The sequence below is a fragment of the Thunnus maccoyii genome, chromosome 2, assembly GCF_910596095.1.
Source record: "Thunnus maccoyii chromosome 2, fThuMac1.1, whole genome shotgun sequence".
Taxonomy (NCBI): domain Eukaryota; kingdom Metazoa; phylum Chordata; class Actinopteri; order Scombriformes; family Scombridae; genus Thunnus; species Thunnus maccoyii.
The window spans coordinates 12,194,524-12,212,071 of NC_056534.1; the positions used below are offsets into that span (position 1 = coordinate 12,194,524).

The following is a 17,548-nucleotide window of genomic DNA, read 5'->3' on the forward strand; positions in this document are numbered from 1 at the left end:
AATGTCAATTTGTTGTCCAACCACCAATGTAAAACTCAAACTAGTTCAGTTTACTATTAAGAAAAGATTAAGAAAATTTTCTGACAGTTGACTCGATCAATCTACTTTCAGATCTACTTTATTGTTGCATGTGTAGTGAAACAGTATGTTTGCTTCAGCCGTTCAATATGACTCCAAATATAAATCACTAACTTAATGTTTTTTGCACAAAAAATACCAGCCATAGACATCTTTGCTAGTCCACTTTAAAATAACTGTTACTACACTGGATTACATTTTCCGAAAACGGTTTGAAATAAACACACAGACAGCAGAAATATTTTTTAGGAATAATTTATTGCCAGTAGGAAAGCGTGAGCTTGTGGCAGTATTCAATAAAAACCTTAACAAGACCATAGCATTGCTCACACACACATAGACACCTGAAAAATGTGTCCATGGATAACTCTGCACTATAAATATATTGGGTCCCATTTTCTTGGTGGAAAAATAAAGAGGTTCCAAAGTCAAAATTTACAAACAAACAAATAAAAAAAACAACAACACAGGAATATGCAGTCGTTCATTGAAGACCCTTTTTGAAATGAGCAGGAGACAATAAACTTTACGAGTACACTGTGTTCAGAAAAGCCACGCTCTTCTCTCTCTATTTTTAACGTTTCTTTTTTTTGGTGAATGTAAGCACAGTAAGGCTGATAATGTCACACCATTTAACTCTTTTTGTTGAAAATAAAAGCATAGAATATCTACAAAACCTAGTAAACTTTGAAATCAAAACTGTACATTTAAATTTACATTGAAAATGAGGACTTGTATAAAAACATTTTGCTTGATTTTATTTATAGAAACAAAGATGTTGTCGTGAAATACTCTTTTTTTTTTCTCCATGATGTTTTTTCTTGTACATTGAAATGTTGATCCTTCCGACGATTCACTTCCTGTGTATGATGACAATTACTTAAAGCAATGGCACCGCCAACTCAAAGGGGCAGGAGTTGGACTGAGCAGAGTGTAAAGATGCTACAGAGTTTCTTCTATAGCTTCTTGACATCTTCTCAGCTGAATGGCCTTCACAACCAGTCTCAACAACCCCTGTGTTTTGACTCAATTCATTGTGTTTTGATGTGTGTGTGTGTGTGTGTGTGTGTGTGTGTGTGTGTGTGTGTGTGTGTGTGTGTGTGTGTGTTTTGTGTGGTGTTTTGTGTGTACACGTACTGTGCGTATTTCATGTGGGTGGTGTGTGAAGGGCTAACATAAGGTGTAGCTGTGGGTTCAGGCACTTTTGTTTGGATCCAGTGTCAGACTTCAGTGTGCTGTTGGGAGTCCAGCGCCGGGATGGCCAGACGCTCAAAGTGGCCCTCATCGCCGCTCTCGTAGTCGCTTATCATCACCTCGGACTCCTCGCAGCACGCCGACATGTCCGAGCAAGAGGCTGTGGACGTGTACAGAGACAAGGACATGTTGTCCAAAGCTGAGGAGTCAAATTCCCGACTACAACCTAAAGGGTAGCCCCCTCTGTAGCCACTGGTGCCCATGGTGGAAGCCGGGGTGGTGTTGGCAGAGGTGGAAGTGGCACCTTGGCCCTCGGTATCGCCCCCGTCGCTTGGGTAGGAGTGTTGCGGCAGGTACTGGTTAAGGCTGTAGAGCTGGGGAAGGGCCGGGCGCTGGCGGACCCCGCCCGGGCTGCCTGGACTGGCCGTAGCCGGGTCCAAGTCTCTGCCCGGGGGCCGCAGTGTGTCGCAGCGGTCGCCGTACTCTGGCAAAGGTGGTGGTGGCAGGTCGTCGTTGGCGGGGAAGTCCTCTGGCGGCGGAGGGAAGTCGCTCTCAATGTCAAAGCCGCCGGGATAGTAGTCGGTGTCGATGGCACTCGGGTCACTGTACAAAGGGGCGGGCGACTCCACAACCTCATACTGTGGAAACTCCTGGATTCCAGGAAGTTGAACACTTGGCATCCAATCAGATGTGTCCCAGTGATATCCTGTCAGATAAGGAAAAACCCAAAGCAGAAACACATACATTAGTGTTCTGTACCACAGCTCAGTGCATCAAAAACAATTCACAAAATCTTGTTAATGTTAAGAACCCACACCATGCAACAATAACACAGTACAACGTCACACCAACACAATGAGTTGATCATTAATAAACACTTAACTTCACACCACTTTGTGAGAGTGACTTCTCAACACACTGCACACACATTCACAAATGTAAAGTGGAGCTGTCCTTCCTAACAACACTTCACCAAACAAATCATACTTAAAAATATGGAATTTCATTCATAAATATCCCACATTTAAGTGTTTTTAAAAAGATTAACTGTTGACCATGTGACAAACTCTTAGCAGTAGTTACACACACACACACACACACACACACACAATGACTGAGAATATTTCCAGTTAGTAACTGAGCGAAACCTTTGATCATATAATGCTCAGATTAAAATTTTCTCCAATGTCGTCACAACATCAAAGCCATGCATGGGAATGTTTTTGGGGTGATAAATAGTCTTACACAGGCAGACAGAACACCTTATAAGGCCACTGATGCATAAAGTGCTCAGTGTCACACCAGCTTTGCCTTACACAGGGGTTTAACACTCTCCTCATTAGCTTTGGGTTAGTGGTTAAGACGAGTTAGGGGTTGGGAGTTTGGGGTGGGGGAAGGGGGGGGTGACACCAGTGAACGTCAGGCTGCAGGCAAACAAAGATGAAAAAAGTCACCTCTTGGGTTCTTGAGATCATGAGCCAAAAAAGACTCTTTACATGAGGCAAGAAGGAGGAGAAAGAGAGAAAGAACAAGTCACGTTAAAACCTGAGAGGAAAGGAACAATTGGCTGAGAACATGAATGAAATATGGATAATGAAACACTGAACGACAAAATAATGATGAAGAGAGCGACAGGTTAATAAATGCACAACAGGTTTGCCATTTTCTTAAACAGACTTCTTGAGGTGTGCAATCAGAAGTTGGCAAAGATCAATACTGAGACTCGAAGGCAAGACTTTGTGTCTGCTTTTTAATTTCGTATTTGCACGTCTTTTTAATTAGCAGCTGAATCTAAAAGGGAACACGTCAGGGTTTGATGAGGTTTGTCAGTGTAAGATAATGGCAGCTCTGCAACCTACACTTCACATCCCAACACCAAGGACAAAACTACTGGCAAATGGAAGTAATTAAACAGTACCTTCTCCTTCCACCGTGTCAACAACAGAGTTGACAAGGTGGATTACAGTCACTATGGAGGCTTGTGAGAGGTAGGGGGAGAGGGGGTGGTGGGTGGAACAGATCTAGCATTAGTACAAATGCTTTTATAATTTAAAAAGAAAAAAAAAACAACCACATATGGAGTGCATGATGGTGGTGACTGATGCCAACACAAGGGAAACTTCCCACAAACGTTGCTGTCTTTGTTGCTGGACACACTTTTTTTTTCCCTTTTCAGTACTGACATTGAATGGGTTTTTCATGACTGGGCACAAGACAATGGTGGAAGGCCACACAGTGGGAGGGAGGGTCTGGTTTTGTTTGTGCAAGATAACAACAACAACAACAACATACTGAGATGCTACGGGGTACCACTGACAGTACAGATGGAAGAATCAGTGAAATTCCCCGGAGATATAAATGCATTTCCGACCCTAACACAGAGAGAGACCTGCGTACGGTGAGAAGACAAACTGAAACACCTGTTTACAAAATGTTCAATTTCTAATTTAATTTAGGGTTCATTGTCATTTTTAGGGTAGAAATGAAGGTTTTGATGACTTATGAGCAGCACAATCCCCAAAATGATATCCCAGTAATGACTATGACATGAAGAAGGGATGAGAGAACATAATGCTGTATACCCTTGTGATATGTTCCTTGATGTTTGCTTTAAACATCCGTTTGTTGCTACATTTCGAAGAAAAAGAAGACAGACAAAAAAGAAAAAGGCATGCTTGTAAATAAACAAAAACAAAAAATGCAGATGTCTACTAAAGTCAATGAACTTGTGAGTGATTTTAAAACACAATCTAATTGCTGTCTGAGTAAGTCATCAATCTCCATCTAAACTGAGAGTCGACAGAATGGAAAACAGGGTCAGAATGCTTTTTTTTGTATATAATCCCGGGAGAATTACACACTACAAGTTGTTGTGATTGCTTCCGTCTGCACCGGTAGTGACTGAGGACTTACAGGCTGGACCCCCTATTTAAAACCTTGTTCTGGATCTGTGGACTGATTTGATCCATATGGGAGCTGAAGCCCCGCAGCAAAAAGAAAGAGAAAATAAGACGTGACCCAGAGACAACATTGGGCCATCCATTCTGAGCATGCAAAGAGAGTGTGTTAGCATAAAAATCAACAAGGCTCTACAAGACAGGTAACTGTTGCAAAACCCTGCAGGCTGATCACACAAAAGAAGAAACAATGATTCATCACAAGTGCAAAATTACATCTGATATGTTAGACCATACCGCATTTCTTAAACTGTACTGTATTATTAGTATTTCTCTCATGACATAAGAGGGATAAATTGAACATGCTACATAGCAGCATACCGTTATCATCACAGGACTCTGACTGGAAGGAGCTGAGGGACTGGACCTCAGACATGCTGCCCCTGGTGTTGTAGGGGTGACAGGCGCTGTCCTCTACAGGCTTCTTGGTCATGCACGGGTCCAAGTCCACCACTTTAGCTGAAGAAAAAACACAGACTTATTTTAGTGTATAAACACATGGATGACATATAAAAGGTCCCGTCTAGGGCTTGGCAATATGATGACGTGACAGAAGTTGTTGCTTTTTCCCTTTGATTGGGTTTTTCTATATTAAAATTGCTGAAATATAGCACAACATGAATATTTATCCTCAAAATCACATAACATAAGCAAATGTTTGTTCACTGAATGGTGCCTCACAGTTATGCATCAGAGAAATCTGATGCATGAAAACAAAACAATTTTCATGGAATTTTTGTGACTCAGAAAAAGGGTCCATAATTTCCTTATAACTTCATAGCAAGTTTCCTGGAAAGAATTACATGATTTGGTACTAATTATAGAGAAAATAGAGTCAAAGTTCTGTTATTTCAGTTAGTGTATATTTATAGTTTATGGCAGCTATTGATTTCCATGGGAATTTCCCTGAAAGAACTGTTCCATTTAAACCTTAGTTAATATTAATTTAATTGTCCGCATGTTGAATTGTATGCTTGCCTTTAGAAGTATTTCATATTTTGCCTGTTCAGCTGACCTGCTGTGCACTGACTAAAAAAGTCTCTAAGTTATGCTTGTAATTAATTAACTGAAAGCGCACTGATAATCTCTTTTTTCCCTTTGAATAGCATGAAATTACCTTGTTTTTCAGGAAACCTCCAAGGAAATTATTAGGAAATCATGGAACCATAAAATAAACTGGTGCACAAAATTTCATAAAACGTCATCATGGTAAGATTCCACTGAATGATCCAGACCTAGTCCAGCATATTTTCATGACTATATGGTCTCAGAAACCCTGACAGGAGTATGGAACTGTTTGTCTCTGAGGCCACTCAAACTAAACAACGGTAGTAATTTGGAAGTCAGTGCAACTTACCATCATAATCATAGTCCCAGTTTGGCTTCTGGATGGAGTCACTGTCTGAGACTGAGTTGGAAGGAGGGGGTGGGGGGAGATTCGGTGCTACGCTGCACACAGCCACGGTCTTGCGGTGTCCGTGCACAGAGTCTGGGTTGAAGGTGCTGAACTCCGGATGCTCCGGGATGGCTGAGCCCTCAAATGAATTCCTGTCCAGGTTGTTTCTTGAGTCGCTTGGAATGCTGGGAGTGTAGGAGATGGGCCGCACGGGGACCTGAGGGGGGATGTCTGAGTAGATGTTTTTGTTGAGTTTGGCATCAAAGTAAGGTCTCTGGAGGAAGGAGTGAGGCACGTTTGAACCTCCAGGGTGTTTGTCGTCATCGTTCTTCGACTTTCTGCGACATGCCTTCTTGCGGATGATGATAAAGAGGAGCACCAGGATGAAGATGCTGGACACAAAGACAACGATGCCAATCACCTCCTCCAGGCCGATGTTCCAGGAAGTGGAGATGAATTCATTACGGACCTCGGCACGGAGCTCACACATCTGTCCGCTGAAGCCCAGCGAGCAGTTACACTTGTAAGATCCGTATGTATTCTGGCACTGGCCTCCGTTGGCACAGGGGTTCTTGATGCACTCATCGACATCACTCAGGCACCTGGACAGTACATAGGAATTTAGTGAGGTGTGTTGGAGGGTGAAATGATGTATATTACAAACTGCTGCTGCAGGAAATCAGACTTGTCAAGTTGGTGATATTGAATAATTCAGTGAGTTGAGTGCATGAATTTGAACTCAAAGCTGACATACCTGTCTCCCTGGAAGCCTGCTTCACACTCACATACTGGACCATCAAGACTATCAATACACTTCCCACTGTTCTTACAGGGGTTGTCTCTGCAGTATGGTCCCAACTGGCACCTGAGTTCAAAACAAGTTTACATGAACAAGCCAAATCAAAATACAAATCCCACTGCTGACTCCATTGCTTAACTGTTTTTCTTCACATGTAAAAGATTTTTATTTTGTGGTGAATTAGTGACGATTAAATGTTGCTACAGGATATACTACCATGTAAAAGAACGGGTAAGAAATCATTCATGAATGCAGATTAGATTTGAGAAATCAGAGTCAGACTCAAACCAAGACTTTTTACTATTCAACATTAAATGTTACTACTATTAACTTCAGTATCAAAATTACATTGATGTTATAAATCATATTCAGAATTTTGTTCTTGTATCGCTTCATCACATCATTATCATCACACACACACACACACACACACACACACACACACAGACATGCTTCGTGTGTGAATGTCGACTTTTTCTATCCATGATGAAGTTAAATACCTTTGTCCTGAGTACTGCCCTCTGCACTGGCAATAGAAGTCATCTGCACGAGGTACACAGGTGCCTCCGTACAGGCAGGGGTTGGAGGCACAAGGGCTTATACCAATCTCACAGTGCGTGCCCATGAAAGAGGCAGGACACTTACAGAAGTAGCCTGTGAAATTCACAGAAAAGGCATATGAAGAGGCTAGTTGCACAAGGACAGAAGAAATTATGGCTAACTTTAATGGTTCACTTGCTAAATTGTGGTAAACAACAACATAGTCATTATATGCTCAGAACACTGTTACTAAGCTGAAGTGACTGAAACATAACACATCCAGCAGATGTTTCATAAAAAAGCATCCAGGGATGGCAAGAGGTTATACCACCTGAACTGCTGGCAGGTTTTTAATGTGAAACAGATGCAGAAGTGTCGAATTTGCATTAGCAGCAAATTAACACAACACGGGAACAGATCAGGTAATACTGAGAGTTCTTACAAAATTATGATAAAGTATACTCATGAAGCAGGGGTAATAGAAAAATATAATCTTTTCATTCATAGTCTTGAATAAAAGCCTGGTTCACCTCTTCAGTTGAGGTAAATTTAAGATTTTATGCTACTTCTGGTTGCAAGTAACAGAGAAGAAGCTAAAAATCCTCTAAATCCCCCCCAGACCTAAAAAAGTACAGTATACAAAAGATATAAAACTGGAATTTCATATTAAGCAGCTTTAGTAGGAATGAGTGAGTGCAATGAGCTGAGCAGGACATTATGTACCTCCATTAGGCAGGGAAGTGCAGACCCCTCCGTTGATGCAAGGGTTGCTTGAACAACTCTCAGCAGGTGCGAGTGCACAGCCTGGAGCAACGTCCACGATGTCCTCCAACACAGCGTGGGCCCGGTGAGCTTTGGTGTTCAGAGGCAGCTCTTGGCCATTCAGGGTGATTGCTTCCATGCAGCCGCGGAGCCCGTTGGTGACAGGCAGGCTCCGTCCGTGGCGAGCGGAGGCGTGCTGACGTACGTGACCACCGAAGTAAATACTGTTGTCGAGGTTGAGGGTACGCAGAGTGCCCGGTGCCGTGCCTGAGGCGGCGTGCACTCGGTCCAGCACCAGCTTAGCGTAGTTGCCGTCCACCTCCAGCGAGACGGTGTGCCACTCCCCGTCGTTAACCTGAGCGCTGTGGACCGACACGAGGCCGGGCCCGCTGCCACAGTCGAACTTGTACTGCAGACGGCCGTTCACAATCTATTACAGAGACATAAAACAAGACATCAGGACATGATAAACATTCATAAGTGAGTTTTCTGTTACACAAGTGTATATTAGACATCAGCAGGCAATTCATCTCATCAGTTCTGCTCCTTGTTTCCCTTCTTGATTAACGCTCCACGAGATTAAAACTCGGGCAGAGAAATCTTTATCAGATTTTCAAGTCGCTGTTATAAATCAATGTCTGACGGTGTCATAAATCATTCCCTATCAGAAAAATAAAGTGTGCATCCATTTATTGGTTTACCATGAAATAATTTTGACTCTTATCTTGATAAAGAGGATATCCATTTTTTAAATACAAATACTGGCTTTATAAGAAAATCACAACAATATAACTTCTCTTTATTTCCTTAAATTAAACACACAACCATAAGGAGATATTAAAAGCCTTACATTGCAGTCTGATAAACAATAACGGCCTTTGAGCCAGCAAGGTTTTAGTCTTAAGCATGGCATGCAGACGGCTATTCCAGACAGACTCTAAAAGGAATGTGTGGAAAACTGCTTTCTGTTCCCCTCCCAGTACTAAAATAGCTCTTGTGTGTGATTTTTTTCAACCCACCACCACATTCCCATAGTCCCTCGTGTTCAAAATGGCTTTTTGAACCCTTCAGCGTAGTTGGTTGGATGTTCTCATGGGTGGGCGGGTCAGTTGTGTGTTTATTAAGCCCTTCTGATATGGAAATGTTGGGTAGTAATACAAAGACGGGCTAAGAAATGCAGAGGGACACTCAATCTAGACCTAATTATGATAAGCATGGTTATCATCCCTGTTCTAAAGAAGATGAAGGAAGCAAAGTACTGTTATGGCTAATTAATAAAGCCGGACAAATACACAGATACACACAAACACACCTCGAGGATGCTGTAGTCTGTTCCTTTAGCATACATGACAGTAGCGTGGCTGGAGAAGGTCCTGAGCCTCAGAGACAACTTCATCAACTCCTTGTTCTCATTTTCCATCAGATGGTATTTCACATAACCGCTGCCGCTGAACGTGAGCGAGTGGCCATCTGACATGAAGTAACAAACATGTATTCAGAAAAGCAAGGACAAAACATTCACCTTCATCTTTACATTATCTTAATCAGAGGAAGTTAGACAACAATGGGTGGAGGGGAAAGATATCTAGGAACACAGATAAAGAAGTAGGTGTTCTTACCGGAACATTTGCCCTTTTTGCCCTCTGGACACACACAACTGTAAACAGTATCTCGAGGATCTGCCACACACTCCATACCCTCCGGACAGGGGTTGTTCTCACACAGGTTGTTCAACACGGGACATCTGCCACCTAGGTGCAAACGTACTTCCACTCAGGACAGGAGTTTCTAACAAGCAACAAATGTGTAAGTGTGTGTATGAGGTGTAGACAGTCTACCTTCGCACTGGCAGGTTGCAGTTCTCTGGTGCCGCGGGGTGACGAAGCTGAGGCGAGCCGTGCTGTAGGTTGACATAGATGTCTTATCCAGGGAGATGACCTCGTCACAGAAGTGTAACGGGCAGTCCAGCCCCGCGCACAGCTTCTGCACCACCCGCAAGATGCGGACCCCCGTCATCTCCTCGATCACAGCGGCAGACGAGTTAAGCTTACGGAAGACAACCTGAAGATTGAAACATGAATGTCAAAAGACTTAATAAAAGGGATAAGTGCTTCCAATTAATGAATAGGAAGATTGGAAGAAATATGAGAATAATTATTGGTCGGACAAAACGATCTGCTTGGAGACGTGAACTTGGGCTCTGTATTGAAATTGTATTGGGCTTTTGTCATTGTTTTATGATTAACTAAAATCATATTAATTGATAATGGAAATATTTGTTAGTTGAAAACCTAAAGGGGACTAATAATTATAAGTAAAACATTTGGTTTTTTTACTAGGGCTGCAACTAACGATTAATCTGCTGATTATTTTCTCGATCAATTGTCTATAAAATGTCAGAAAATACTAAAAATGCTTGTTATATTTTCCCACAGCCCCTTGTTTTGTCTGACCAACAGTCCAAAACCCAAAGATAGTCAGTTTGCTACCATGTATGACAAAAAACCCCATCAAATCCTCAGATTTGAGAGGTTGGACTCAGTGAATGTTTGGCATTATAACTTTAAAAAAAGTCTGAAATGATTATTCGATTATCACAATAGCTGCAGATAAATTTTCTGTCCAACCACAAGAGGAAAATTAAGCTACACTGCCTAAAAGAGATGTTGCTCCCACCCTGAGTCTCACTCCCTGGGTTCAACTTCCAGTCTAAACCCATCATAAATTCCCATTTGATCCCTTCATCCCCACATCATTCCAGTTAACTAATTTACATAAGTAAGTGGCATGGTCTTGTTTGTGAAAGTGTAGTTTTGGATGATCTTACTTCCTGAGATTGGTAGGGGCTGCCAGACCTCTCTAGAGTCAACAGGACATCCAGATCTCCTTGCTCCGAAGGCTGCAGGCTCACTAACTGGACCTCACTCCTCCTCACTCCAGCAATGTTTCTCAGTGCCCGCTGGAAGTTGCGCCAGTAGTCCCCGATAAACTCTTCCGGAGCAATGTTTGCAAAACGTACTGCGATGGAGTTGTCCAAGGCCTGACGAGCTACTTGACGCACATGCACGGTGACATCAGCGGCTGTGGTGAAGCGTCCGTCAGTCACCGTCACGTTAAGAGGGTAGTGGCCCACATCGAGCGGTCGAAGGGCGATGACTTTACCATCAGAGGCTGAAACTGAAAACAAGTCGCTGCTCTCGTCTGTGGAGGAGGAGGATGAAGAAGAAGAAGAAGAAGAAGAAGAAGAAGAAGGGGCGAGGCTGTAGGTTAGAGTGTCGTAGATGTCTTGGTCAGTGGCGTGGATCTTTCCCAAGACGCCTCCGGGGTATTCGTCACCAGCGGTGGAGACGAAAATGTCCAGTGGAAGAATCGCAGGAGGGTAGACGCTCTCCTCGATTATGCGTACGCTGATGAAGGCGGTGGAAAAGAGCTGAGGTTTGCCGCTGTCTGACACCTAAACGTGAGAAAAGGGAAGAAGTTACAGATTGACAAAAATACTTTTGAGGAGACAATGTGGGCTGGTAAGTCTGGATATGCAAGAATTATTTTTCAACAGCAGAGGGCAATCAAGCACTTCCACTGTCAATGTCCCTAAGCTGGCAGCATCTACACACTGTAGATGCATTTGATATTAAAGCCATCGAAACATCTACAGATCCTGCGTTTGAACATTCACACATGCACACAGATGGTCGTCAGTTCTGTAGGGGAAAAAAAAAAACCTATGACTCAAATCTGAGTGTGCATCTCGTGTGTAACAAGACATCACACTTACATTTCATATCCCATCTGCCAACTCATTTTTTTCCTCTGTTCTTTTCTCTAAGGTGACACATCAACACCCAGCAACTCACATGATCGTGTCTTAAAGCTTTATGCTTGTCAGCAGCGCTATTTTATGTCTCTTTCAATTCAGCATCTTAAAGACTGTTGTTTACAAAGACAAAAGATATATTTAGAATATATTTAGAAAGTTTAAAGGATGGAGATGAAGAGTCAAACAGTGACTAACTGAGGTAAAAAAAAGAGTAAGAGAAAGCAAGTGAGTGAGCATGACAGAGAAAAGGTACAGAAAGGGAAAAGAGGGAAGACAAATAGATCAGGTTGCTGTGGCTTGACAGTTAAATCAATACAACCTCTCAACTCTGGTTTCTCCTTAGTGCTGTGACTCACCTGTGCTTGTAGTAGGTAGTGTTCTTTACTTTTCCTATTCAGCGCCCCCACGGCCACTAGAGCTCCCTGCTGATTGATGTGGAAAGCATCGTTCTCGTTCCCATCCATGATGGCAAAGGTGAAAGGTGGGCCGTTGTGGGAGGCATCCCGATCAGTTACAGTGAGTTGGAGAACACTTGTTCCTTTTGGTCGGTTTTCCTGTGGGATACAAGAGAGGCTGATTTCGTATTTGCGGCAAGAGGAGGTGGTTCTCCTGATGCTCTTCAGTTCGGTGATGTTTAACTACGAATGTTAAGATGTGCACCCGACGAACGTTGCTGATGTGGGGGATGTCTTGCCGACATAAATATTTGATGGGACTTTTTTTTTTCTGAAAAAAAAAAAGGGAACTGATGCGGTACTATTTGTATAACCATTCAATTTGGCCTGCTGACAGATCATGTCTTCATGATCATGTTAAGCTGTATGACAAGAAACTTGACATGATCTTATACTGTTACATTTGACAACATTTTAAAATAGTAAAATCCGGTTTCTCTCAAGTTAAAATAACTTCCGTAATTGAGTCCTTCAAAGATTTGGGCAAAGCTACATATGAGCACATTCTCTCCTACTTTTATTAATCTGGTTCTGGTGTCAGTTGTCCAACAGCTGGTCCATCACGGCTCGGTCTGTGATGCGTTCCAGTGAAAAGGAATATGTCAGTTTCAAGGTAGAGAGTTTGTCTTTTGTTTTTGTGTCCCTGAAGGGGCTTCAGATCTTTCTCTTCTGTTGACTCTTTTAAAGCATCACCTTAAACTCGCTTTTATTCTCTATTGTAAAAAACAAAAAAACTTTAAGATTTTCCTGGTGGTACGTAGAGCGCATGCCCTGTATTTTTTTCTTTGATCAAGGCTCTTCGGTAAGTAAAAGAAAGCCAGTCAGGACTTTTTCACAGGCAAAACAATGTTAAATTCTGAAGCGCTTTATCTGTGCACAATGTGTGCTGTGCCTCACAGTGTCTCTAAAATTACTTTTTCAGGTTTATAAACAGAGACAGGGAAACTGGAAACGAATCATCTTCCCTCCTCCCCTTTGGAATCCTTATTTCCTTTTTATTGTATCTCCCGAATTCTTATTCTTCTCGTTTTTTACACATTTTTTCTCACTCCAGTCCACCATCCATTACAAGCTTAGTATCTTGCTTTTCATCCACTTTCCATCTCTCCTGCCTTACAGTCTTTCCCTTCCATCCCTTATCTGCATTCTTACACTTAAGATGCAGCCTCTGTCTCTCAATTCCCTCACCCCCCCCTCTTCTTTCTCCCCTCTTCATACCCCTGTTCTCGCTTCATCCTCCCACTTGCTTCTTGACATTCTGGTTGCACAGTCTCCCATTATTCCTCCCTGTTAATCCCTCTCTCTCTCTGTCCACTGCAAACCCCCAATTCCCCCCTCCCCCTCGGCCTTTTCTTCCTTTCCACTGTTCTCCTCCTCCTCTCCGCCTCTAATCAGCTTTCTACACTGACCCCTTTTCCCCTCTTACCTGGATGATGAGGCTGTAGTTGGCCTGGGAGAAAAGGGGTGGGTTGTCATTGACGTCCGAGATGTCGATGTTGATCATGGCGCTGCTGGAAAGAGGGGGCAACCCGCTGTCTGAGGCGAGCACCATCAGAGTGTACCCTGATGTCTGAGAGGGAGAGAGAGAGAGAGAGAGAGAGAGAGAGAGAGAGAGAGAGAGAGAGAGAATACCATACACGGTCAAAGTTGCTTTTGTAAGCAATAATGCAGTGGAGATCGGTAAACAAGCTTCCCTATTAGGCCTGACATGACTCTGATTGGATTCTGCATAGAGTGCAATTAGTTACTCAGTGGATTAAACTATATGTACAGTCAGCATTGTATCTGCAGTTTCTCTTACTCTTTCTCTGTCCAGCTGGCGAGCAACTTTGAGCTCTCCTCTGACCGGATCGATGGTGAAGGGGCTGCCTTGGTTACCGTCCACGATGGAGTAGCGCACGTGATCGTAAGAGGGCCCGTCAGCATCCTCCGCCACGACCTTTAAATCAATCAGACAACACTTTTAACAACAATCCATGAAGAGGGCTTTAAATGACAATTATTTGACACATCCGCTTAACATATGTAATGTCAATGTATACGTTACAGTAAAGGCCCTGAAAACCTGTCTTATCAATCTGCTTTTCATTAAGAGTGATGGGATGCTACACAATTTTTCTGCCATTTTAGAAATAAATCTTTTTTTTTTCCCCACAGGATAGATTTATACATTTATATGTTTTTCTCACTAGCATAGAGTGGGTGGGACTAAATTTGAAAATTGTGATGTCATGTACGTCCATGCACCAATCAAGATTGAGCAATATTTGAATCTAAATCAGATGACAGTTGAGAGGTTGTTCAGCCACTGTCAATCAAAACTGGACAAACCCACACCTACACAGTCCTGATGAAGGTTTGGAGTGTTTAACTCTCAATAAACAATAACTATGTTTTTTTTTTTTTTTGTTTATCTTTGATTGTTGTTTTGAATATTAATCATTAAAAGGAAAGACTTTGGATTTGAAACCAAGATTTCAGGGGCTTTAAAGGTTTTAAAGCCCTATTCAGTAGCATACAACTTAGTCTTTCTCCTGTTCAGCATCCTGTAACACACACACACACACACACACACACACACACACGCACACACACACACAGTCTTAAAACCCACCAACCGGCACATATTGAAAGGGATCCCCGGGGAAATCAGCAGACAGTGAAGATTTACAAGTATGAGACAATGGCAGGTATTAAAATCTAATTTTCTGATGGATAATTCATATTCAGGTACATTAGACACACCGATAAATGGCTATAAGCAGAGGTCTTTTATTAGATGAGGAGGGAAGAATTGGGCAGGAATAGACGGAGCGAAAATTTAACATAAAAAAAGGTAGAAAATGCCTCATCTTTGATAGGGGCTTAATGAGTCAAATGCCTTTAATTAAACTGTTTGAGCATGTGTGTCAGATAATGCAAAGTGCAGTGGGCATGAAGAGCATTGGTCTTAAATTAGCTGTGCCACCAGATGGTGATTTGCCACAGGTGCAGATATGTGATAGTGTATGTAGTGAGTAATGGGCACGGAGGAGAAAGACTGTGAGGGAATAAATTAACAACTGAGTGAGAGGGTGAACGAACTGACATATTTAGCTGGGGGAAAGTTCAGTGAGAGAGGTGAAAAATGACTTTCACCCTCCATGCAACTTTATAGTAATTATGTTTTATTGCCCCACAAGAACACCTGCTGTATGTAAACGTGTCCTTAAAGAGATGCTGCCTGTGTTTTTCCAGTCTCTCACCATCAACACCGTCCTCCCCAACTCAGCGTCCTCACTGACGACGGCTGTGTAGATGTCCTGGCTGAAGACGGGTCTGTTGTCATTGACATCAGTCAGGTTGATGTTCACAGTGGCCATGTCGCTGAGCGGTGGTGAGCCACCATCTGTAGCCTCTATGGTGATGTAGTATTCATGGGAGACCTCATAGTCCAAAGGCTCAATCACAAAGATGTCACCTGGGGACACAGAACCAGCAGAAAGTTAGGGAGAGTTGTGGGACTACAATTGTGGAACTTGGAATAGCATCTCAATACCTAAATACCATTACGATACCACAGTACACCAGAAATTTATGTCATGACAATTACTGTCTTTTTAATTTTTATGTATTGTGCTTGCAGCGTTTTTGCAGAGGGGTAATCTACTGTAAGTAATTCCTTTTTTTCCTAATAAATTTTGTCAATTGCTTTATAACACTAAATGTAGACATTTACAGCTGAAATGCACCACAAACTGCAAGTCAGATTGTAATTGACTCTCATTTGAAATTCATGCTTGGCTCAGCCGCTTTGACTTGAGTTACTGCTTGCGGCTGGACAACAGAACAGTACGCTGTTTTCTTTTTCTTCGGAGTTGCATTTCAGTGATGCAACTAGCCAATCACAGCCCAGTCTGACAGAAAGCAGGGTGTTGTTTTTGAAATTAAAGTGACATTCAGTGATGGGTGAACACAGTTTGTGGTATGTTTTAATTTACAAATGTTTTAATTTGCAAATGTCCTCACATTGGGTGAGGTGGCTTACTTGCTGATACTGCAATTGGTTTGGTAGTGAGTTGACATGGCAATCAAGCATCATGCCATAATCACTGTTGAGAGAGGAATGCAGACTGTGTAGGCAACCATATTCAGCACAGCCGATGGGCCTCCTGCTGTTTAATGTCACATTTAAAGGTGTAAGGTTATAAGGTTTTCTTGTCGACAGACCTTTTGCACCTAACAAACCCGGTGAATATATTTCCTTCCACATAAAACATTTACTAAGCTATTTTTTTCATATTGTAAGTTGTGCATTGTTTACACCCACTGCTTGCTAGCAGTCAGTGGTATAGTGAGACACCTGGAGCAGGAATGTGCTTCCTCATGTGTGGGCATAATATAAACAAAACCGTGACCCACTTGAAAAACATTGCTCCGTAGTACAACTACTGGTCAAAAACCCCACTGGGTACTTTTAAGCCCTGTGGTGGCGATAGGAAAATGGGTTTTAATTTGTTAAAGTCATCAAGATTTTTTTTGGAATTCAATATGAAATTTAATTGAATTAGAAGCAGTACTGAAATTTTTAATGTTAAACCACCAATAATGAAAAAGCTAAGAGCTCAGGAAAAGAAAAGTATTCCATTCCATGCTACCACATACCAGTGCGTGGGTCAACGCTGAACATGCCATGCTCGTTCCCGCTGATGATGCTGTAAGAGATCTCTCCGTTAGCCTCTGTGTCGCGGCTGGCTGCCTGCACTCTGAGCACTTGAGTGCCCACGGCCACGTCCTCAGACACGGTGGCTGTATATTCACGGTGCTCAAACACTGGCGGATTGTCATTGATGTCCAGGACAGAGACCACCACCTGGCACAGTGAGGAGAGACGAGGCGATCCCTGGTCACTGACGCGAGCCTTCAGCTCATATACTGCCTGCACCTCGCGATCCAGTGGACGTTCCAGGCTTATTACACCGGTATGCTCATCAATGGAGAAAAATCCGTCTGCAGAATCGACCAGTGTGTAGAGGAGGTCGCTGTTGAGACCTGGAATGACAGAAAAAGGACAATTCAGTGGTTTTTGCAACCTACATCTTGTTTGTAATGAAGTGACATCTCAACCTATCCGATTGTCTGACTGAAGATGTTCTCATCCCCAATAAGACTGATAGCCCCATCAACAGAAAGATTCTTTTAAGTACAGGGCGTAAACAAGCATATTGATTCTTATATTGATGTATTGATTCTTGAATGATTCAAATCATCACCCTCTATTCTCACTCCAAAACATCCATCTTTCACACAGCCTCCGATAAACAGGAGCTGTAAACGTCCAATCCATGCCATCCTCATAACTCATGTCCTCCCACTAGCAAGACGCTCCCAGCAACGAGACAGAGACAGATCACAATAATAATCATAATGCCTTTCTGCAGGTGGCCCCCATTTGGAATATGCTATTATATTCCCATTTATCAGGTAAGTGCCCCCATCCTCCGTGGATCTCATTATCATGCTGGAGAGACTACCGTGGAGAGCCTTGCTTATATTGTCTCCCATCACTTT

General features: G+C 42.6%; 1 protein-coding gene across 3 annotated transcripts in view; it reads right to left on the reverse strand.

The window, feature by feature from the left end:
* Positions 1-317: 317 nt before the first annotated feature.
* Positions 318-17,548, reverse strand: part of fat1a (FAT atypical cadherin 1a) — a 77,253-nt gene continuing 60,022 nt past the window's right edge. For 2 of the 3 annotated variants that reach the window (XM_042427813.1, XM_042427796.1), the window contains exons 14-29: positions 16,643-17,029; positions 15,244-15,458; positions 13,800-13,937; positions 13,425-13,568; positions 11,900-12,097; positions 10,554-11,180; positions 9,565-9,787; positions 9,346-9,477; positions 9,039-9,196; positions 7,688-8,156; positions 6,925-7,078; positions 6,380-6,490; positions 5,587-6,227; positions 4,551-4,688; positions 2,727-2,762; positions 318-1,978 (exon numbers count right to left, since the gene is read on the reverse strand). In XM_042427813.1, the coding sequence (XP_042283747.1) occupies positions 1,299-1,978; positions 2,727-2,762; positions 4,551-4,688; positions 5,587-6,227; positions 6,380-6,490; positions 6,925-7,078; positions 7,688-8,156; positions 9,039-9,196; positions 9,346-9,477; positions 9,565-9,787; positions 10,554-11,180; positions 11,900-12,097; positions 13,425-13,568; positions 13,800-13,937; positions 15,244-15,458; positions 16,643-17,029 (4,451 nt within the window). In that variant the 3' untranslated portion in view covers positions 318-1,298. The remainder of the gene's footprint in view (positions 1,979-2,726; positions 2,763-4,550; positions 4,689-5,586; positions 6,228-6,379; positions 6,491-6,924; positions 7,079-7,687; positions 8,157-9,038; positions 9,197-9,345; positions 9,478-9,564; positions 9,788-10,553; positions 11,181-11,899; positions 12,098-13,424; positions 13,569-13,799; positions 13,938-15,243; positions 15,459-16,642; positions 17,030-17,548) is intronic. The other variant, XM_042427804.1, reaches the window with a different exon arrangement.